The sequence below is a fragment of the Hylobates moloch genome, unplaced genomic scaffold (genome assembly GCF_009828535.3).
Source record: "Hylobates moloch isolate HMO894 unplaced genomic scaffold, HMol_V3 SCAFFOLD_5, whole genome shotgun sequence".
Classification (NCBI taxonomy): domain Eukaryota; kingdom Metazoa; phylum Chordata; class Mammalia; order Primates; family Hylobatidae; genus Hylobates; species Hylobates moloch.
The window spans coordinates 105,916,371-105,937,774 of NW_026652280.1; the positions used below are offsets into that span (position 1 = coordinate 105,916,371).

Below are 21,404 nucleotides of genomic sequence, written 5' to 3' on the forward strand. Positions count from 1 at the left end.
TTACCCTCCCTCCCCATTCCTCATTCCCCATACCCACATCTCCAGGCAGAAGTGACAAAACAGAGACTTCTGAACACATTTATTTGATATGTCAAGTGGAGAGAGGAGTGATTTAGGGTTTCTCCCCACTTCTACCTGTGGGGGTGTTCATAAGCTCAGACAGACAGAAGAGCAGCTTAGAGCCCATGACCCACCCCCTGGGAAAATGAGACAACCTGTTGTAGTTGTTGGAGGAACAGGGTGGGAATAAAAAGCAGGAAGTTGAGAAGTGAAGTTCAGAGCAGTAAAGACAGCAGCAGAACTGAGGCTGGGGGTTGCTGCAGGAACCCCCAAGAAGAGTGAAAAAGATATCCTGAAAAGTGGTTGGGGTTGGAAGCAGGGTGTGAATAAGGAGCCAGGCCTGGAGAAGGAAGCAAGACCTGCAGAACGGGCTGGGATGTTCACGGAGAGAGTAGAGTGTGCAAAATCATGATAGGCTGTGTTGCAGGGCATACATGGAAAGCAAGGGATTGCTTCTGCAGGAGGGCAAAGACATCGGAGACTGCCCATAAGTAAGGGTTCCCTACTGCTTCTGAAAAAGTGCAAGAGAGTTTGGGACCCTAGCCCTGTGTGTTTATTGATGTGCTGTGCCTGTAGGTACACAAGTAATCCCATATGCACGTGAAATGACCAGGGCATGAATACATGTGTCTATATACCCAGTAAATAGAGTACTTATTCTTTCTTGCTAATAAGAATACTGTGCTTATGGACACATGTTTAACCATGTGTGGGTGCACTGTGCACCCATGAGCACATGCAAGAGATCCTTATGTTCGTGGTGTGTGTGTGAGCTGGTTCTCCCACCTATCCCATTAAGGTCCTAATCCCCACCCTCCTTGGCTCCTCTCACTCCTCTCAGCGCCCTGGCTCCCCAGGCCCACCTAGACTCTGGAAGCCCCCTAGCAGGCGGATCTGCTCAGTCTGCATGGAGTGGCGTCTCACCAGTTTGCGCTTGGTCCTGGGAGAGCCTGGCGCCCCGGCATAAGGAGGGGCAGGCAACGAAGGCGCCCGACCTCCGGGTTGTGGGCGAATGTCAGGGATGGGAGGGTGGGGACTGACGTTGAGAGGGGGTAGGAAACCCGGCCGCGTTTGCGAGATGTGGTCCAGGAGCAACGTCCCCGAGCCCCTCCGCTCCAGCAGCCCCGGACTCCGCCTCCGTCCGCTTAGCGGAGATACTGCCCCTGGCAGACTCTCCTGGGACTGGCGCGGAGAGGGAGCCGAGCCAGCTGGAGGGAGGGTCAACGGGGAGGCGCTATATCGGCGGCGCTCCAGGGACAGGCGGCTGGACTCAGGCGAGTCAGGGCAAAGGTGTCCAGGGGTGTCGAGCTCCACTGGCTCCATGCGGCTCAGTTTCTGCCTCAGCCCTGAAGGGGGACCAGACTCCTGAGCTTCTGGTGCTGTGTTTCGCCGAGAGAGAGGACCCCCGCTAGTCACTTTCTCCGCCCATGGGGGCGGGTCCTCAGGGCCTTCGGTGCTGTGACGTCGGGAAAGACGGGGTCGACCGGTCAGGGTCAGGCCATTGAGTTCGGCAGTCAAGCGCTCGATCCCCGGTCTCCCTTCGGTGGGTGGGACTGGTTGAGGAGGGGCCACTAGGCCCCAGGGCTCGGAGTTGAGCCTTTTGAGTGGTTTTGGGGGATGGCGTGGTGGTTTGGGGAGCGGCTCGGAAGGGGATGAGTCATCGGGGGCCTTAGGAAGAGGGAATTCAAATACGTCCCGCTTCTCCTCTTCTTCCTGGGCGCGAGGGGACAACATCCCACGCCCTCCTCCTCCTGAGGTCTGCAGTTGGATTTCCGAAGGCGACGTGCAGACCCCCGCGCTAGGAGAGGCGGGAGCAGGGTCCTCCACCCCTGGGGATGGTGGAGAATTGAGATACTGCCGGGTCTTCTTGGTGCCTGAAGGAGAGGTATCGGTGGTGATGATGATGACCTCCGTGCCCTTGGCCTTGCAGGCGTCCAGCAGTGTGGCAAGGGTTTCGCGGTCCCCGCGGTCCAGGGCGTGGACAAGAGCCGAGGCACCCGCGTGATCTCGGACTGAGGGGTCTGCGCCGTGGGCAAGGAGCAGCGAGGCCACCGCGGCGCCCCCACCCCCGGCGCAGGCGTGCATGAGCGCCGTGCGCCCTAATCGGTCTGCGATGTTGGGGTCCGCTCCTTGCTCCAGGAGGTAGCGTACCATGCGTGCCTTGTTCTGGGGGTCGTCGTAGCGGGCCCGACAGGCTGCCATTAGCGCAGTCTCCCCCTGCGCATCACCCTCATTCACGTAGGCGCCTCCCTCCAGAAGCAAACGGGCCAAGCGTAGCTTACCCTGACCCACAGCCCGAAGAAGAGCGTGGCCCTCGGTGTGCAACATAGCTGCGGCTGGGGCAAGGGCACAGATGGAGCCGGGACTGAGACCTGCCGAGGATGACTAGGGGTATGGGGAGGGGGAGTGGCTGGCAGAGGCCTGAGGTCTCAGTGACGAAGCCGATCCCTGCAAGAGAGACATCTTATTGATAGATTCGGCAGGGAAACTGAGGCACCGACGCAGGGACCCAGCATGGGGTGGGGGATACCTTCACGGCATACAGTCCTTCCTCTAACTCATGCCTTTGAGCCGGCCCTTCCCCCGCAGCGCATGCCTGAGGAGGTGGGAAGGGTGCACCCGCACTGAAGGACTAGCGCGCGTGCAAATGCGTTCGTGCACGCGCAGGGATGTCCGCACCCCCACCCTCACCCCATGGCTTATCAGACCTTTCCTCTATCCCCCTTTTCTTATCCATACTTGGGATCCCTCTTTCTAGGATGCTGAACGCCACCCACCCACATACATGTACCCTACAGTCACACATGTATTCTCATTCCTAACCTCTTTTAGCTTGCCACAACCCCAAAAATTGAGTGGGGGGAGGGAAGCAGCCTGCATTTGAGACCTAAAACGGGTGGAGGGAGAATTGGGGGGTTCTTTTGCCCCTGCGATGTTCCCCATCACTCCTTGCTCTTTCCCCTCCCAGGCTGTGCGCCCAGATAGATACCTGAATGTCCGCAGAATCTCCGCCTGGCCAGGATTGGGGCCGTGGCCACGGGGCAGCCGAGGTGGCGGAGCCAGGTTCCCGGGGGCCCGCATGGCGTGGAGGGGGGGCACCCGGATTCCCTTGGTGTCAGTATCTGCGCCCCGGCGCCGGATCCTGGTCCCTCCTCCCGGAGCGCCCCGGGCACAGCGCCGGCTCGGGAGGAGAGAAGCTTGGCGGGGGGGGGGGGGGGGGGGGGGGGGGGGGGGCGGAGCTCTGCTGTGTTATTTATAGCCTAGTCTCTGCGGGTGGGGGCGTCAGGCACCAAACTGCTCCCCCACTCATGCACACATAAACCCTCAAAAACCTAGAGGCTCCAATCCTGACTTCCTTTTCTTATCCGACCTCCCCTCAGCCCCAACAAACCTAAGTGTTCCTTAGGAGGCTCCTCCGCGACCCAGACAGGGACCATCATCCAGATTCTTCGCTGAGCTTCAGCAGATCTCCATTCTCCGCACTTGGTGTGTTTATGCGCTCCTGTGCGCCAGACCTGACCTGCCACACACGGCACATGGCACACTGTGCAAGAAAGGTGTAGAAAGGCTTTTTGGATCCACAGCCGGTGTCCATACTGTGCAGAGAGGCAAGAGATGTGGCTTTCTTCCTGTAGTTTAATTGTGAAGGAGAGCACGGTCCAGCCTGGAGTCAGACACAGATACACCCCTGCCCCATCTCTCAAAAACGGAACACCCATCGCAGAGAAACTTGGACCTCAGCTCCCTTATATAGACCTCTTAGATAATTATGAGGAAGGATATGGGAGCACTTTTAGATAGGGCAAGGGACATTCCCAGGTGCCTCCACCCCGTATTATTGTGGGCAGGGAGATAGGAAAGGGGCAGGAAGAAGAGCGAATCTTGTAATACACTCTCTCACATTGCATCTCTTTAATCTCAGTCTTGCTTAGACGTCTTATTTTTTCCATCTTGCTTGAAGATCTCTGTCTGAAACGTGCCTTATATCTTCTCTCTTCCTGTCTATTGGTCTCTCACACTGTCTCTGCCTCTCCTTGCCACCTGCCCTGTCTCCATGGTTACCATAGCTTCCATCCACATATTTTAGGAATGTGTTTGTGTCCAGCTGGAAGGCACCAAGGGAAGAGGGAGAAAAAGAAAAATCCTAAGGATTTAAAAAGTTCACTCAGGGTCCTGAGCTAACTCAGAGGCTGGAGGCCTCCCAGATGCAAGATACTGAAGATAATGTTCCCAGGGATGGGAGAGAGAAATATTTGCAGGAAGCTACCCATTTTTACTAGTTATTTCTTGGACACGTGTCAACTATGTGCCACGTGCTTTACATACACTATTTTCAATCCTCACAACTCTATAAGATAGGAACTATCATCTTCTTGTTACAGATGAGGAAACAGACTTAATAAGGTTAAGCAAGTTCTCCAAAGCTTCACAGCTATGTTTCTGTCCTATGGCAAAGACTGGGCGCTTGCCACTACACCTACAGCCTCCCAGTCTACAGGCCATTTTCTCTGACATCTGGGATGTTCTTGACTAACTCCTAGATTTCATCTCCATTCTGAACGCTTTCTCCCTTGTTTCTGTTTTCTGTGAAAATAGGACTCCTCCTTCCACTCTGCTGGCTTTCCCAAGGAGCTCGCAGGAAGTGGAAAGTAGTGGAAAATGCAGAAAAAGCTGGGCTCCTGCCCTGTCTCCCCAACCCTGGTACTCTGATCCCAAATCCTTCCTTTCTCAAACCCTCTGCCCACCTTCTCACAGACACGGCAGCAACCCACAGAAAAACATTTTTAGAAAAGAAGTATCCATTGGTGGTGCTGGAGAGAGACAGTGTATGATTGAAAGGAATGCTGGAGTAATGGAGAGACCAAGCTGTGAAGCTAGAGTCACAAAAAGACTGATCCCTAAAGAGCAGCTTTTACAGGGGTTCATTTCTCGGTAGGCCCTCTCCTCCTTTGGCCTCTCTGTAGGGGCTCCGTCAACACGGTCCCTCGATGAGATATGAGTGTCACGTTCCCTCGGTGAACTCTCGCCGGCTAGTGGCTCCTTCATCTGGAGTGAGGCCGGAAATAAGTGACCCCAGGTGATTCTGCAACCCCCATCTCTCTCTGCGACCCGCTTCGCAAGCTTCGGTTCCGGGCTTACTCGCTCCCTCCCTCCTTCTCTTCCTAGGCTTCAAGAGGGCGGACTTCCCTCCTCGGCTTCTCCTGCATTGGCCGAGAAAACTCACCAATAGGGAGCTCCGGGAGGCGGGCTTAGAACGCCACCGACTTGAGGAAGCCCAGTACATTTCAGGTTGGCCGAGGCTTGGGCTCCGCGCGGGGGAGGGGCAGCAGGTAAGGCTCCGACCTGGTGGCTCTGACCTGGTTCGGTCCGACACTTGCCAAACTTGTTCATCCCGGCCAGGCTGCGAAATAGACAACGCTTTCCGTCAGGTTGTTGGATCAGCCCCCTTCTGGCTCCCTACCCTTTCTCCCCTGGGCTCCCATTTCTGTATTGATTGTATACTAGAGAATGGTAGTTTTCTGTCGCCCATGGGGAGAGACATTAAAGCAGAAAACAAGACAGCCTCTTGTACCTCTCTTTGCTATAGCATCAACTTCCCCCTAATCTATTAATATTATCCCAAGAGCCTGACAAACTCCTGTTATCTATGAAGACTAGCTGAAATGCTACCTGTAGTTTTCCTGGGCCGCCTTTCTTGCAAAATGAATTGTTCCCCCGTCTACGATAGCGTTTTGTGTATACCTTTATTAGGACACTTAGTGCACTCTCTCTCTTTAAAGTTTCTATGCCTTTTAGAAGGTTTTGTAGGACAGGTGCTAGTAGTTAATATATAGTGCCCAATAAAAGTTAGTTAAATAGTGGCTGGGCGCGATGGCTTACGCCTGTAATCCCAGCACTTTGGGAGGCCGAGGCGGGGGGGATCATGAGGTCAGGAGATCGAGACCATCCTAGCTAACACGGTGAAACCCCGTCTCTACTAAAAATACAAAAAATTAGCCGGGCGTGGTGGCAGGCGCCTGTAGTCCAGCTACTCGGAGGCTGAGGCAGGAGAATGGCGTGAACCTGGGAGGTGGAGCTTGCAGTGAGCCGAGATCGCGCCACTGCACTCCAGCCTGGGCGACAGAGCGAGACTCCGTCTCAAAAAAAAAAAAAAAGGAGTTGGCTAAATAGAATTGATTTCTGGTAACTAGCACTCTTTGGGGAGGCAGAATTTAAACTCCTAACATAACTAGGGAACAATAAAAGACAATACAGTATGTAATTAAGAGCCATTAAATTAGTGGTTCATAATATTAGTGTTTCATAATTGTTTCTACAATCTAGACAAGGAAGAAAGCAAGGAGAACTGGAATGGTGAGGGGAGGCTTTATGGATCACAAGGTCTCAAGTTTGGAAAGGCCTATAGAAATAATGTATTTATTCATTTAACAAATATTTATTGAGCACCTATTATATGCCAGACACAATGCTAAATCATGCTGATCATAGGGAATCCTCTACTAGAGCCATGCATCCTTCTTACAAACCCTATTTAGTAAATTTTTACCCAGCTTCTATGTAAATATCTTTAGTAAGGGAACTCTCTTATCTCTCTTGTAGGTCATTCCACTTTTTGATACCCATTCTTTAGTCAATATCCAACAGATATTCTAAATTAGAAATATATAGCTAAAGGAAATGCATTCCACACTTCCACTGTAAAAGAGGGAAATCTGGCTGGGCACAGTGGCTCATGCCTGTAATCCCAGCACTTTGGGAGACCGAGGCGGGCGGATCACCTGAGGTCGGGAGTTGGAGACCAGCCTGACCAACATGGAGAAACTCTGTCTCTACTAAAAATACAAAAATTAGCTGGGCGTGTTGGCGCATGCCTGTAATCCCAGCTAATGGGGAGGCTGAGGCAGGAGAATAATTTGAACCCAGGAGGCAGAGGTTACAGTGAGCCGAGATCGCACCATTGCACTCCAGCCTGGGCAACAAGAGCAAAACTCCGTCTCAAAAAAAAAAAAAGAGGGAAATCTGTCCTTTTACAGTGGAATTGGTAGCATTCTTAAAAGTAAGCCATTTCTGGCTGGGCGTGGTGGCTCATGCCTGTAATTCCAGCACTTTGGGAGGCTGAGGTAGGCAGATCACTTTAGCCCAGGAGTTCAAGACCAGTCTAGGCAACATGACAAAACCCTGTCTCCAAAAAAAAAAAAAAAAAAAAAAAATAGCCAAGCATAGTGGCTCAGTCCTGTAGTTCGAGCTGCTCAGGAGGCGGAGGTGGGGGGTTGCTTGAGCTGGAGAAGTTGAGGCTGCAGTGAGCCAAGATTGCCACTGCACTGCACTTCAGCCTAAGCGACAGAGCAAGAACCTTTCTCAAAAAAAAAAAAAAGAGGCCGGGCGTGATGGCTCATGCCTGTAATCCCTGCACTTTGTGAGGCCGAGGTGGGTGGATCACGAGGTCAGGAGTACAAGACCAGCCTGACCAACATGGAGAAACCTCATCTCTACTAAAAATACAAAAAAAAATTAGCCAGGCATTGTGGTGCATGCCTGTAATCCCAGCTACTCGGGGGGCTGAGGCAGGAGAATCACTTGAACCCGGGAGGTGGAGGTTGTGGTGAGCTGAGATCGCGCCATTGCACTCCAGCCTGGATGACAAGAATGAAACTGTCTAAAAAAAAAAAAAAAGAAAATAAATAAATTAAATGGGTATTTTTTAACCATTCGTTTATTGTTAGATTGTTTCAGTTATTTCAGAATTTTTGCTACCATAAATAGCTCTTCGATGAATATCCTTTTACTTATATCTGTGGCTGTATATCTGTTGATGTCTTTGGAATATATTTTTAAAGTGGGATTGCTGGATTAGGGATATAAACATTTCAAAGGCTGTTGATTTAAGTGGACAAATTGCTCCCCTTGAAATATTATGTTTATAGTCCTTCCAGTGAGGTATGAGAGTGTCCATTTGAAAAAAACTCATGACAGCCTGCTTATTATTTAAATCTTTCTCACTTTCATAGGTGAAGAGTGGTTTTATTGGCCATTCTCTCTCTCTTTTTTTTTTGAGACAGAGTCTTGCTCTGTTGCCCAAGCTGGAGTGCAGTGGTGAGATCTCAGCTCACTGCAACCTCCACCTCCTGGGTTCAAGTGATTCTCATGCCTCAGCCTCCTGAGTAGCTGGAATTTAAAGTGTGTACACCACAGTGTACCACTGTGCCTGGCTAATTGTTTGTATTTTTAGTAGAGACAGTGTTTCTCTATGTTGCCCAGGCTGGTCATGAACTCTTGGCCTCAAGTGATCTGCCCACCTTGGCCTCCCAAAACCCTGGATTACAGGCATGAGCCACCATGCCCAGACATGGCCATTCTCCTTGCCAGTTGCCTGTTCATCCCCTTTGCCCATTTTTTCCATTGAGATGATTTTTTAAAATTTGGATTTCCAAGATTTTAAGGGTGTTAATTTCTTGCTTTATTTATTACACGTATAGCAAATTCTACACATCAGTATGCCCCAGGCCTCAGTGCCTGGATTTCTTATTTTCTCTATCCACATCCACTCCTTTAGGGGTCTCACCTAGTCTCATGGCGTGAAGTATTGTTTGTTTGCTAATGCCTCCACTGGAATGAAAGCTCCATTTAAACCCCGTGGGTGCAGCCAGTTTTTGTCTGTTTTGCACACTGCCATATCCGTAGAATCTAGAACAGTGCCTGGCACATAGTAAGCACTCAATAAATATTTGTTGAGTGAAATGATTCTATTATTGTTATTTTTATTCCCATTTTACAGATGAGGAAACAGGTTTAGAGACAATAAATAAATTACCAGAGTTTTGTAGCTAGGAAATTGAACTGGGATTCAAAACCATATTCTTAACCTCTACATGTACTGCCTTCCTTAAATTTGATGTGATTGTTTGTGTTTTTCTGTATATTTAGTTGAAACCTGCCTCTCAGTAACTTCTACCACAATATATAGGTATGAATAATTGGGAATGAACATAGTGTATATGAGTGTTGTTTGGAGTAAAACAGAGTAAAGAGGTAAACTCTCTGGAAAGGTTGATGTTAAGGAGGAGCAGATTGTGACTAGATTATGGGAGACCTTAAGTATCCCTAAGAATTTTAACTCCATCACAATCTTAAATACCAGAGACTCCCTGTAGATTCCTAAGATGAATGGGGCAGATGGATGGTTTATTTCCCAACCTGGATTAAATAAAATTTTGTCTTCTTTTTCCCCTGTATTCTTAGAGGATCACTCATTTAATATGTAGAAATGGTGTTGAATTTGTCTAACCTCAAAGCTCATGGCCGTTTATTGACTCTTCATTGCTTTGCAATCACAGCAGCTCCTATCTCCACTGCCAGAACTATACCTGTCAAGTGGAAAGATACTTAACCAGCTGGTTAGAATGTTCTCTCGCTTAAAAGGGGCTGAAGACATGGTGACAAATTCTTTTTTTTTTTTTTGAGACGGAGTCTTGCTTTGTTGCCCAAGCTGGAGTGCAGTGGCACAGTCCTGGCTCACTGCAACCTCTGCCTCCTGAGTTCAAGTTATTCTCCTGCCTCAGCCTCCTAAGTAGCTGGGATTACAGACGTGCACTACCATGCCTGGCTAATTTTTTGTATTTTTAGTAGAGACAGGGTTTCACTGTGTTGGTCAGGCTGGTCTTGAACTCCTGACCTCGTGATCCGCCCACCTCAGCCTCCTAAAGTGCTGGGATTACAAGCATGAGCCACCATGCCCAGCCGACAAATTCTTATTATTTCTCTAGTCTCCATGAGACATCTTCTCTCCCTTAATATGTTCTTTTCAAACAGATTGCCATCGTTTCCTCAAATTTTTTATGGCAGTTGGGCTTGAAACTTCCCAGATTCCTCAGATATACATTTTCTACCCTCTCCTAGCTACAGATTATTAATCTACTTTAGTATTCTGTTACTACATTTAAATCTTATTTATCTATTTATTTATTGAGACATGGTCTCACCCTGTTGCCCAGACTGGTGCACAGTGGTGTGATCATAGCTCACTGCAGCCTCGACCTCCTGGGCCCAAGTGATCCTTCTTCCCTGGCCTCCCAAAGTGCTGAAATTACCTCCATGAACCACCACACCTGGCCCATTTAAAAATTTTTTTTTGAGAGACACAGTCTTGCTCTGTTGCCAGTCTGGAGTGCAGTGGTGCCATCTCGGCTCACTGCAACCTCCACCACCCAGGTTCAAGTGATTCTCCTGCCTCAGGTTCCCGAGTAGCTGGGACTACAGGCGCACGCCACCATGCCCAGCTAATTTTTGTATTTTAGTAGGGACGTGGTTTCACCATGTTGGCCAGGATGGTCTCGATCCCTTGACCTTGTGATCCGCCTGCCTCGGCCTCCCAAAGTGCTGGGATTACAGGCATGAGCCACCATGCCCAGCCAAAAATTTTTAAATTAATATTTTAATGTTATTATAGTATTCTATTCAGTATAGAAAAAAACTTAAAGTATACATAACCTGGCTGGGCATGGTGGCTCATGCCTGTAATCCCAGGATTTTGGGAGGCTGAGGCAGGCAGATCACGAGGTCAGGAGTTTGAGACCAGCCTGGCCAACATGGCGAAACCCAGTCTCTACTAAAAATACAAAAATTAGCCGAGCATGGTGGTGGGTGCCTGTAATCCCAGCTACTCAGGAGGCTGAGGCAGGAGAATTGCTCGAACCCGTAAGGTGGAGGCTGCGGTGAGCTGAGATCGCACTACTGCACTCCAGCCTGGGTGACAGAGCAAGACTCTGTCTCAAAAAAAAAAAAAAGATACACAACTCTCCCCACCAGAAAAAATTCAAAAAAACCTCATCCTTCAAATTAACCATTGTTAATTTTTGGTACATATCCTTCTATAACAGATTTTTAATTCATATGTGTGTATGTATTTCTGACAGAAGATTACCTTCTACGTATTATTTTTAATTTTTTTTTTTTTTCGAGATGGAGTTTCGCTCTTGTTGCCCAGGCTGGAGTGCAATGGCATGATCTTGGCTCACCACAACCTCCGCCTCCTGGGTTCTAGCGATTCTCCTGCCTCAGCCTCCCAAGTAGCTGGGATTACAGGCATGCGCCACCACGCCCAGCTAATTTTTGTATTTTTAGTAGAGACAGGGTTTCACCACGTTGGTCAGGCTGGTCTCGAACTTCCGACCTTAGATGATCCACCCGCCTCGGCCTCCCAAAGTGCTGGGATTACAGGTGTGAGCCAACACACCCAGCCTAAATATTTTTTTCACCAACTAATCTCTTGTGAATTTTGAATTGCTACTTGATTTTTATTTTAGCTTTTTGTTTTGAGACAAGGTCTCTGTCACCCAGGGTGAGTGCAGTGAACATGATCATGGCTCACTGAATCCTCTTATCTACTGGCCTGAAGCAATCCTTCCACCTCAGTCTCCCAAGCAGCTGGGACTACTGGCATGTGCCACCATGCCTGGCTAATTTTTTTATTTTTTTGTAGAGATGGGGTCTCACTATGTTGCCCAGGCTGGTCTCAAACTCCTGGACTTAAGTAGTCATCCCAACCCAGCCTCCCAGAGTGCTGGGATTACAGGTGTGAACCACCACGCCCAGCCTCGAGTTTTTTTTGTTTTTGTTTTTGCTTTAATTAATAGATTATTATTATTATTTTTGAGACGGAGTCTCGCTCTATTGCCCAGGCTGGAGTGCAGTGGCGCGATCTCAGCTCACTGCAAGCTCTGCCTCCCGGGTTTACGCCATTTTCCTGCCTCAGCCTCCTGAGTAGCTGGGACTACAGGCGCCCGTCACCACGCCCGGCTAGTTTTTTGTATTTTTCAGTAGAGACGGGGTTTCACTGTGTTAGCCAGGATGGTCTCGATCTCCTGACCTCATGATCCGCCTGCCTCGGCCTCCCAAAGTGCTGGGATTACAGGCGTGAGCCACCGCGCCCGGCCTTAATTAATAGATTATATATTTTAGAACCGTTTCAGACTTACAGAAAAATTTAGCAGATAGTACCAACAGTTCCCATTTGTCCCGTTGCACAGTTTCCCCTATTATTAACATTGTAGATTGGCCAGCTGCGGTGGCTCATGCCTGTAATCCCAGCACTTTGGGAGGCTGAGGTGGGTGGATCACGAGGTCAGGAGTTCAAGACCAACCTGGCCAAGATGGTGAAACCCCCGCCCGTCTCTACTAAAAACACAAAAACAAATTAGCCAGGCGCCGTGGCGGGCTCCTGTAATCCCAGCTACTCGGAGGCTGAGGCAGGAGAATCGCTTGAACCCGGGAGGCGGAGGTTGCAGTGAGCCGAGATCACACCACTGCACTCCAACCTGGGCTACAGAGGGAGACTCTGTCTCAAAAAAGAAAAAAGGCCGGGCACAGTGGCTCACACCTGTAATCCAGCACTTTGGGAGGCCGAGGCGGATGGATCACCTCGTCGGGAGGTGGAGACCAGTCTGACCAACATGGAGAAACTCCCTCTCTACTAAAAAAAAGTATAAAATTAGCCAGGCGTGGTGGTGCATGCCTGTAATCCCAGCTACTCAGGAGGCTGAGGCAGGAGAATCGCTTGAACCTGGGAGGCAGAAGTTGCAGTGAGCCGAGATCGCGCTATTGCACTCCAGCCTGGGCAACAAGAGGGAAACTCCATCTCAAAAAAAAAAAAAAAAGTAGATTAGTATATTTGTTACAATTAATGAATGAATACTGATACATAATTATTAACTAAGGTTGATACTTGATTGACATTTCTTTGGTTTTTACTTATTGCTCTTTTTCTGTACATGGATCCTGTTTAGGATTCCACATTATATTTAGTTGTCACGTCTCCTTAGGCTCCTCTTAAGTGTGACGGGTTTCTCAGACTTTACTGTTTTTGATGACTGACAGTTTTGAGGAGTTAGGTATATTGTAGGATGCCTTTCTGCTGGAATTTGTCTGATGTTTTTCACTTTATTAGTCTGGGGTTATGGGTTTTTAGGAGGATGATCACAGAGGTGAAGTGCCATTTTATCATATAATTTTAAGGGCACATACCGAAAACATGATTTATGAGTACTGATGCTGACCTTGCTCATCTGGTTGAAGTAGTGTTTTTCTGGTCTCTCCACTGTAAAGATATTCCTCCTGATTTCCTAAATTATATTGAATGATGGCCGGGTGCAGTGGCTCACGCCTGTAATCCCAGCACTTTGGGAGGTTGAGGCAGGCGGATCATGAGATCAGGAGTTCAAGACCAGACATGGTGAAACCCCGTCTCTACTAAAAATACAAAAATTAGCCAGGTGTAGTGGGTGCGCCTGTAATCCCAGCTACTCAGGAGGCTGAGGCAGGAGAATCGCTTGCACCCGGGAGGCAGAGGTTGCAGTGAGCTGAGATTGCACCACTGCACTCCAGCCTGGGTGTATATATATGAGAGAGAGAGAGAAATTCCCTATACACAGTCCACACATAAAAGGTGGGAAGTTATAGCCGGTGAGGTGGCTCACGCCTGAATCCCAGCACTTTGGGAGGCCGAGCTGGGTGGATCACCTGAGGTTGGGAGTTTGAGACCAGCCTGACCAACATGGAGAAACCCCCGTCTCTACTAAAAATACAAATCAGCCGGGCGTAGTGGCACATGCCTGTAATCCCAGCTACTTGGGAGGCTGAGGCAGGAGAATAGCTTGAACCCGGGAGGTGGAGGTTGCAGCGAGCCGAGATCGTGCCATTGTACTCCAGCCTGGGCAATAAGAGTGAAACTCCATCTCAAAAAAAAAAAGTGGGGAGTTATGCTCCCCTGCTCCCATTTAGGATGGAGTGCCTACATATTTTATTTGGAATTCTACATGAGAGATTTGTCTTTTTTCCCCCATCTAAATAAATTCAGTCATTTATTTATATCACTATGGATTCACAGATATTTATCTTATACTTTGGGGTTATAATCTAATACTGCTTTTTTTATTTTGTTCCTCAAATTGTTTCAGCTTTGGCCATTGGAAACTTTTTCAGTTGGCTCTTATGTCCCTTTGACATAGCCTCATCAATATGTTTATTTATTTTTTCTTTTTTTTTTCTGCTTTTTGTTTGTCTTTTTGTTTGTTTGAGACAGAGTCTTTACTCTGCCACCCAGGCTGGAGTGCAGTGGTGCAATCATGACACTGCAGCATCAACCTCCCCGGCTCAAGCAATCCTTCCCAGTAGGGAAAGATCACCCAGTGACCACGGGTGCATGCCACCATGCCTGGCTAATTTTTGTATTTTTTGTAAAGACAAGGTTTTGCCCTGTTGTCCAGACTGGTCTCAAACTCCTAGGGTTCGAGTGATCTGCCCGCTCCAGCCTCTCAAAGTGCTGGGATTATAGGAATGAGCCACTGCACCCAGCTAACCCCATCAGTATGTGAGTGTGGTTGTTGTTTTGAGCAGTTCCTTACTTTTTGGCATCTCAAGATGCTCTAGACTCATACTGTGTATTTCCTACCCTATCCTAGAATCAGCTAGTAGTCCAGGGAGCCCTGGTTCCTTTTATTGGAAAATTGTATTAGAAACCAAGATCTGGGTGGTAGGTGTGCTCGTTGCTACTGGGATATCATTTCTCTCAAGTTTTCTTTTCATCTGGTGATTTTATTCCCCCATCCTAGCTGCCTCTGACTGGTTGCTCAGGATTGATGATAAGAGACAGAGTGAAAATTCAGTAGAAGGAAAAACTTAGGATTCATCAGTGTTGATCACAGTGGAATATACTGTCTTGGGGGAGAATGGATACTATCTCTTTAGGGAAATGCCACCAAAAGCTGAATAACAATTCACAAAGTAGGGCCGGGGTGGTGACTCACACCTGTAATCCCAGCACTTTGGGAAGCCCAAGCAGGTGGATCACTTGAGTCCAGGAGTTCGAGACCAGCCTGGGTGACATGGCAAAACCCTGTCTCTAGAAAAATACAAAAATTAGCTGGTCTTGGTGGCACATGCCTATAGTCCCAGCTACTCAGGAGGCTGAGGCAGGAGGATCACTTGAGCCTGGGAGGCGGAGGTTGCAGTGAGCCAAGATTGCACCACTGCACTCCAGCCTGGGCAACAGAGTGAGACTCTGTCTCAAAAAAAAAAAAAAAAAAAAGACAGACACACCAAACAACAATAAAACAATTTACAGAATGAAGTCCTGCACTGGGAGGGGTTTAGACTAGATGACCTCTATAAATGTCCTCCCAATTCTAAGATTCTGTGCTTCCAAGTGGTGTTTAAAAAGATCAATTTGGCCTCTCGCGGTGGCTCATGCCTGTAATCCCAGCACTTTGGGAGGTTGAGACAGTTGGATCACTTGACATAATGAAAAAAAAAAAAAAAAAAAAGAGCCAGGCATGGTGGCACACACCTGTAGCTCCAGCTACTTGGGAGGCTAAGGCAGGAGGATCACCTGAGCCCAGGAGGTTGAGGCTGCAGTGAGCCGTGATCACACCACTGCATTCCAGCCTGGATGACAGAAAGACACCCTATCTCAAATAAAATAAAATAAAAAGATTAATTTGATTGTAATGTCTCTTTTCCCCTGGTTGACAAATTGATGACTCATCCCTGTGCTCCCACAGTGCCTGACACACTACCTTTTTCATGGTAGACGATTAATAAATGTTTCGCCGAATGCATTGCATTGGATTGAATTGGGGCCTGGTCGGGTTTGGAAGGCCAGAGATAGAAAGAATTCAAAGGTTATATGTAGAAATGCAGTTAGTGGCTGGGCATATTGGCTCATGCCTGTAATCCCAGCACTTTGGGAGGCTGAGGCAGGAGGATCACTTGAGCTCGGGGGTTCAAGGCTAGAGTGAGCTGTGATTGCACCACTGCACTCAAGCTTGGGTGACAGAGCATCTCTAAAAATAAAAAAAAAGAAATGGAGATAGAGATAAACATCAAATTGTCTTAGGGATGTAGAGTTTTGTCCAAAGGTCTAAGCACTTTCTCCTTTGTGCTAAAGTATATTGTAATTATCTGACCTGTTTGGGAGACCATGTCTCATTCATGTTTATATTTCCAGAATTTTTCTTTCTGACACTGTGCCTTCTCAGTCAAAATGTGTTGAATGACATTAACTTTTCATGTCCCAGAGATAAAAGATTGAATGTCTTGTACCTCCTTGGCTTCCTGTCCATTCTACTACATTTCTTTTTCTCTTTGTTTTTGTCTTTATCAGGTTTTTTCACTGAATCTCTGAACACCCAGGCCCCCTCCACCATGGCCAGCCGGGGTGGGGGCCGGGGTCGTGGCCGGGGCCAGTTGACCTTCAACATGGAGGCCGTGGGCATTGGGAAAGGGGATGCTTTGCCCCCACCCACCCTGCAGCCTTCTCCACTCTTCCCTGTGAGTCTCTCCACTCCCTTCCCAGACTCTCATGTGCCCCTGGCTGACTGTACATGATTCTGAATTCTTCCTGGACCATCATAAAACCATCCTCACCTTGGCCCTCTTTGTCTCTATACTGCCAATGCACAGGGATGTTTTGCAGGCAAAGAAGTGTCCACCTTTACTTCTCCCCAGCTTTCAAAATAATATGTTACTCCCCCCATTCTCTTTTGGCCCTCTGCTCAGTGGGAGTGTTAGATTAAATTGGGAGGAGGGGTCTTCCTAAATTTGTACGAGCATTTTCTCCCTGAACTGACCACTGCCCCTGCCTCTTTAGCCCTTGGAGTTCCGCCCAGTACCTTTGCCCTCAGGAGAGGAAGGGGAATATGTCCTGGCACTGAAGCAGGAGCTACGAGGAGCCATGAGGCAGCTCCCCTACTTCATCCGGCCAGCTGTCCCCAAGAGAGGTCAGTTGGAATGCTAGCATCATATTCTGAGTGCCTTCCATGGGGAGTGCCCTGTGCTCAGCACCACTGGGGGCCAGAGATGCACAGGAAGCATACTATCTAACTGGGGAGATCATAATAGTTACTCCTGCATCTGAAATGCATTATAGTATTCATGGTTTGTTTTGAGTCTCATGATAGTCTTGGGACAGCAGGAGGTTAAATATTAAAATCCCATTTCACGTGTATAAGTAGGGGGATGTATTTTCTAAAAAATTACATATTTTTTATTTTTTTGTAAAATAGAGATGGGGTATCCTTATGTTGCCCAGGCTGGTCTTGAACTTCTGGGCTCAACAGATTCTCCTGCCTTGGCCTCCCAAAGTGCCAGGATTACAGGCATGAGCCACTGCGCTCAGCAAAATTTTCAACAATCTGGATATTATAAGCACCAACCAACAAGAGAATACTGAAATCCGGGTTTCTTATTCCCTAGCATATTTTCCACTGCACCACGCTATTTCTTAATACAGCCATGCCTTTGAACTAAGGGACAGAAAAAAAAAAAAAAATCATGGCCGGGTGCGGTGGCTCACGCCTGTAATGGCCAGCACTTTGGGAGGCTGACATGGGTGGATCACTTGAGGCCAGGAGTTTGAGGCCAGCCTAGCCAATATGGTGAAACCCTGTCTCTACTAAAAATATAAAAATTAGCCAGGCACAGTGGTGTATGCCTGTGGTCTCAGCTACTCAGGAGGCTGAGGCACGATAATCGCTTGAACCTGGGAGGTGGAGGTTGCAGTGAGCTGAGATCTTGCCACTGCACTCTAGCCTGGGTGACACAGCAAGGCTCTGTCTCAAAAAAAAAAAGGCCAGGTGTGGTGGCTCACACCTAGAATCCCAGCACTTTGGGAGGCTGAAGTGGGCAGATCACGAGGTCAGGAGTTCAACACCAGCTTGGCCAACAGAGTGAAACCCCGTCTCTACAAAAAATACAAAAAAATTAGCCAGGCCTGGTGGCAGGTGCCTGTAATCTCAGCTGCTTGAGAGGCTGAGGCAAGAATTGCTTGAACTTGGGAGGCGGAGGTTGCAGTGGGCTGAGATTGCGCCACTGCACTCTAGCCCGGGTGACAGTGTGAGATTCTGTCTGAAAAAAAAAAATCATAATTTTAGGTGGAAAAGGAACAGGTTAGAAGAGTGATCAGGGGCTGGGCGCATTATCCCAGCACTTTGGGAGGCCGAGCTGGGTGGATCACGAGGTCAGGAGATTGAGACCATCCTGGCCAACATGGTGAAACCCCGTCTCTACTAAAAATACAAAAATTAGCCAGGCGTGGTGGTGTGCGCCTGTAGTCCCAGCTAGTCAGGAGGCTGAGGCAGGAGAATCGCTTGAACCTGGGAGGCGGAAGTTGCAGTAAGCTGAGATTGCACCACTGCACTCCAGCCTGAGCGACACAGCGAGACTCTGTTGTCAGGATAGGACAACAAAAAAAAAAAAAAAAAAAAAAAGGGCCGGGCGCTGTGGCTCACGCCTGTAATCCCAGCACTTTGGGAGGCCGAGACGGGCGGATCACGAGGTCAGGAGATCGAGACCATCCTGGCTAACACGGTGAAACCCCGTCTCTACTAAAAATACAAAAAAAATTAGCCGGGCGCGGCGGCAGGCGCCTGTAGTCCCAGCTACTCCGGAGGCTGAGGCAGGAGAATGGCGTGAACCCGGGAGGCGGAGCTTGCAGTGAGCCGAGATCGCGCCACTGCACTCCAGCCTGGGGGAAAGAGCGAGACTCCGTCTCAAAAAAAAAAAAAAAAAAAAAAAAAAAGTAGACCAGGCGCGGTGGCTCACACCTGTAATCCCAGCACTTTGGGAGGCCGAGGTGGGCGGATCACAAGGTCAGGAGATCGAGACCATCCTGGCTAACACGGTGAAACCCCGTCTCTACTAAAAACACAAAAACAAAATTAACCGGGTGTGTTGGCGGGCACTTGTAGTCCCAGCTACTCGGGAGGCTGAGGTGGGAGAATGGCATGAACCCGGGAGGCAGAGCTTGCAGTGAGCCGAGATCGCGCCACTGCACTCCAGCCTGGAGGACAGAGCGAGACTCCGTCTCAAAAAAAAAAAAAAGAGTGATAAGGTCCTCACTGAAGCTGACCCCCTGGGCTCTGGGTTTGGGGTAAGGAAACAGATAATTCCTGAGTATTGAGAGGGCTGGACTCTCAGGAACAGTCCTGTTCTGGGTCTCTGAAGGGATAAAACTTTGACCTTTCCACCCCTCAGATGTGGAGCGTTATTCTGACAAATATCAGATGTCAGGTCCGATTGACAATGCCATCGATTGGAACCCTGGTAGGTGATGGGCCCTTTCATTGACTGCCCTTCTTTCAAATGCATGAGATGTTTCAAGCCATTTCCACCATGCCCATGTCCCCACCCCATTCCCCGATCCAGCATCTGCAAGCTAGAGCCTTAGTTATGTTCCAAAACACTCTCAGATTCTACCTGAAAAAGCTATTAAATAGTTCCCACTACTCAGGAGATATCCAAGCCACAGTTTTGTTCTGAACAACTTTGACCCAGCCCCTTCCTTCCTCTCCTTTAAAACCCTCACCGCCCCTTTAAAACCAGTCAGTATTCACTGGAGACCCCAGGCAGGGTCCTATTGACATTTACATTCCCACTATTCCCAGATTGGCGGCGTCTACCCCGAGAGCTAAAGATCCGAGTGCGGAAGCTGCAGAAAGAACGTGAGTGTATCTGGAAAAAGGAGGGAGAAGAGAGGTTTCCTTCATCAGCCTGAGGGCAGAGGCTGCTGCTGGTCTCACCTTCCATCCCAGTTCCTATACCCAATCTACCAAGTGTTGTTGCTAAATGTCATAGTGGCCACATGAGGGCAGCAGAGTGACATATTCTTTGCATGAGGTTGGGCTATAAAGCTGGCAAAATTTGCTCTCTGACGGTTCACCTTTTGATCCCTCCACCAGGGATTACAATTCTGCTCCCCAAGAGGCCCCCTAAAACCACAGAAGATAAGGAGGAAACAATACAGAAACTAGAGGTGAGGAGGAAGTGTGCATAGAGACCTCCTGAGCCCTGGATCCATTCCCTCTCTCTTGGCCCACGTGTGCCTCAATTTTTCCCTTCTGTGAACTGAACCTGAGTTTCTATTCCTATTCATCCCCACATGAGACCCTGGAGAAGAAGGAAGAAGAAGTAACTTCAGAGGAGGATGAGGAGAAAGAAGAAGAAGAAGAGAAGGAAGAGGAGGAAGAAGAAGAGTATGATGAAGAAGAACACGAAGAGGTGAAGGGGACTCCTTCCACCTTAGTCCCCCTCCTTATACTAGGGATGCTCTCCTCAGAGGGTTGGCATGCCAACAGAGATAGTGCCCCACAGAGTAGGAGCTTCCCTCTACTTCATCTGCCCCCCTTCTCCAAACTACAGCTAGAAGAGATGTCTCAGGCCTGGAATGGTGTGACTGGGAGGAAAGGGGTCTGGTACACAGGAAGGAAGGTGAATGCCAAATTGACTTTTACTTTTTTTTTTTTTCCATTTCAGGAAACTGATTACATCATGTCATATTTTGACAATGGAGAGGACTTTGGTGGTGACAGTGATGACAATATGGACGAGGCTATATACTGAAGAAGGACTCTGGACCCTCGTGTCTTTCTTTAGGATACAGAGAGTAACTGTCCCTATTATTTGTTTTTTCAGACAAGCAAATCATTTGGTCAGAGTTCATATAATCTGTCTGGTCCCTGGAGATGGGAATAGAGGATGATGACAGTTTATTTTCTACGCTTCCCCTCCTTCCACATTTGTATCACCTTTGCTATCTTGGGGAAAGTGCAAAGGACAAACATCTCAATTGTATGAAGGGAGAAAGGAGAATTGAAAGAACTGGGATTGTTAGAGCTGAGATGACTGTACGCATAACCCTGCCCAATTTGTATAGCTCTTTGTGGAGATAATTAGGGGTGGGAGCAGTTTGAAGGAGGAAGCCTGGTTTTATACTTTTAAATAAAGTGTTTTTATCTGTCTGTTGTGGGTGAGGCCTGGTGATAGAGGGCCGGAGGAGTGAAGGAAATGCTTAACTAAGCAGGGTCTGGTGTGACATACTGGAGGGTTACAGCCCGCTTGTCTTTTGTCCCTTCCCTTCTACCCCCATGGTGGGACATATATTCACAATCTAGCCCAGCCAAGGAATATTCAAGGCCTCATCTGTAGGGTAATGCAAAGTAAATTGTAGAGAACAGCCTATGCCCCCTGCAGACCAGCTGACTTCTGAGCCTCTGGTCCTCAGGCCACAAGGACGTGATTGTGTCTGTTGACACATGTTCACAAGGACATAGGCCCTGTCTTTCCCACACTTGACCTTGATGTTGTCCTTATTTACAAAAAATGATTACAGCTATTTTTGTGGGGAAAGGCAAGAAAACCAGGTATGAGGAGGGAGGAGGAGCTGACTTATCCACCATACTCCCTCCTCTTCCAGATCCTGGAGATGCCACTTTGAAAGGTATGTCTGTGCAGAGCAAGCCCCCCTAAATATCCTATTCTCCAGTAACAGAAACCAGTGTGTGGCTGAGTTGCAG

The 21,404-nt window shown here is 48.5% G+C and overlaps 2 protein-coding genes across 3 annotated transcripts; one reads left to right on the forward strand and one right to left on the reverse strand.

The window, feature by feature from the left end:
* Positions 1-49: 49 nt before the first annotated feature.
* Positions 50-3,162, reverse strand: ANKRD34A (ankyrin repeat domain 34A). Its single transcript, XM_032151626.2, has 2 exons — positions 3,050-3,162; positions 50-2,508 (listed from the first exon to the last, which is right to left on the reverse strand). The coding sequence occupies exon 2, from the start codon at positions 2,386-2,388 to the stop codon at positions 898-900; it is 1,491 nt and encodes a 496-aa protein (XP_032007517.1). The 5' UTR covers positions 2,389-2,508; positions 3,050-3,162; the 3' UTR covers positions 50-897.
* A 2,138-nt stretch (positions 3,163-5,300) lies between these two features.
* POLR3GL (RNA polymerase III subunit GL) lies at positions 5,301-20,849 on the forward strand. 2 transcript variants are annotated; one of them, XM_032151654.2, is made up of 8 exons: positions 5,301-5,390; positions 16,217-16,383; positions 16,703-16,832; positions 19,087-19,155; positions 19,497-19,553; positions 19,791-19,864; positions 19,996-20,109; positions 20,365-20,849. In XM_032151654.2, the coding sequence occupies exons 2-8, from the start codon at positions 16,258-16,260 to the stop codon at positions 20,449-20,451; spliced, it is 657 nt and encodes a 218-aa protein (XP_032007545.1). In that variant the 5' UTR covers positions 5,301-5,390; positions 16,217-16,257; the 3' UTR covers positions 20,452-20,849. The 2 variants fall into 2 exon arrangements, with proteins under 2 accessions (XP_032007545.1, XP_032007547.1); XM_032151656.2 differs by having other exon boundaries at positions 5,326-5,349.
* Positions 20,850-21,404: the final 555 nt, after the last annotated feature.

Coding starts and splice junctions, on each gene's coding strand:
- POLR3GL (XM_032151654.2), top strand. CDS start 16,258: ATGGCCAGCCGGGGTGGGGGCCGGGGTCGTGGCCGGGGCCAGTTGACC. Junction 16,833..19,086: donor GCCAGCTGTCCCCAAGAGAG/GTCAGTTGGAAT, acceptor TCCACCCCTCAG/ATGTGGAGCGTTATTCTGAC. Junction 20,110..20,364: donor ATGAAGAAGAACACGAAGAG/GTGAAGGGGACT, acceptor TTTCCATTTCAG/GAAACTGATTACATCATGTC.
- ANKRD34A (XM_032151626.2), bottom strand. CDS start 2,388: ATGTTGCACACCGAGGGCCACGCTCTTCTTCGGGCTGTGGGTCAGGGT.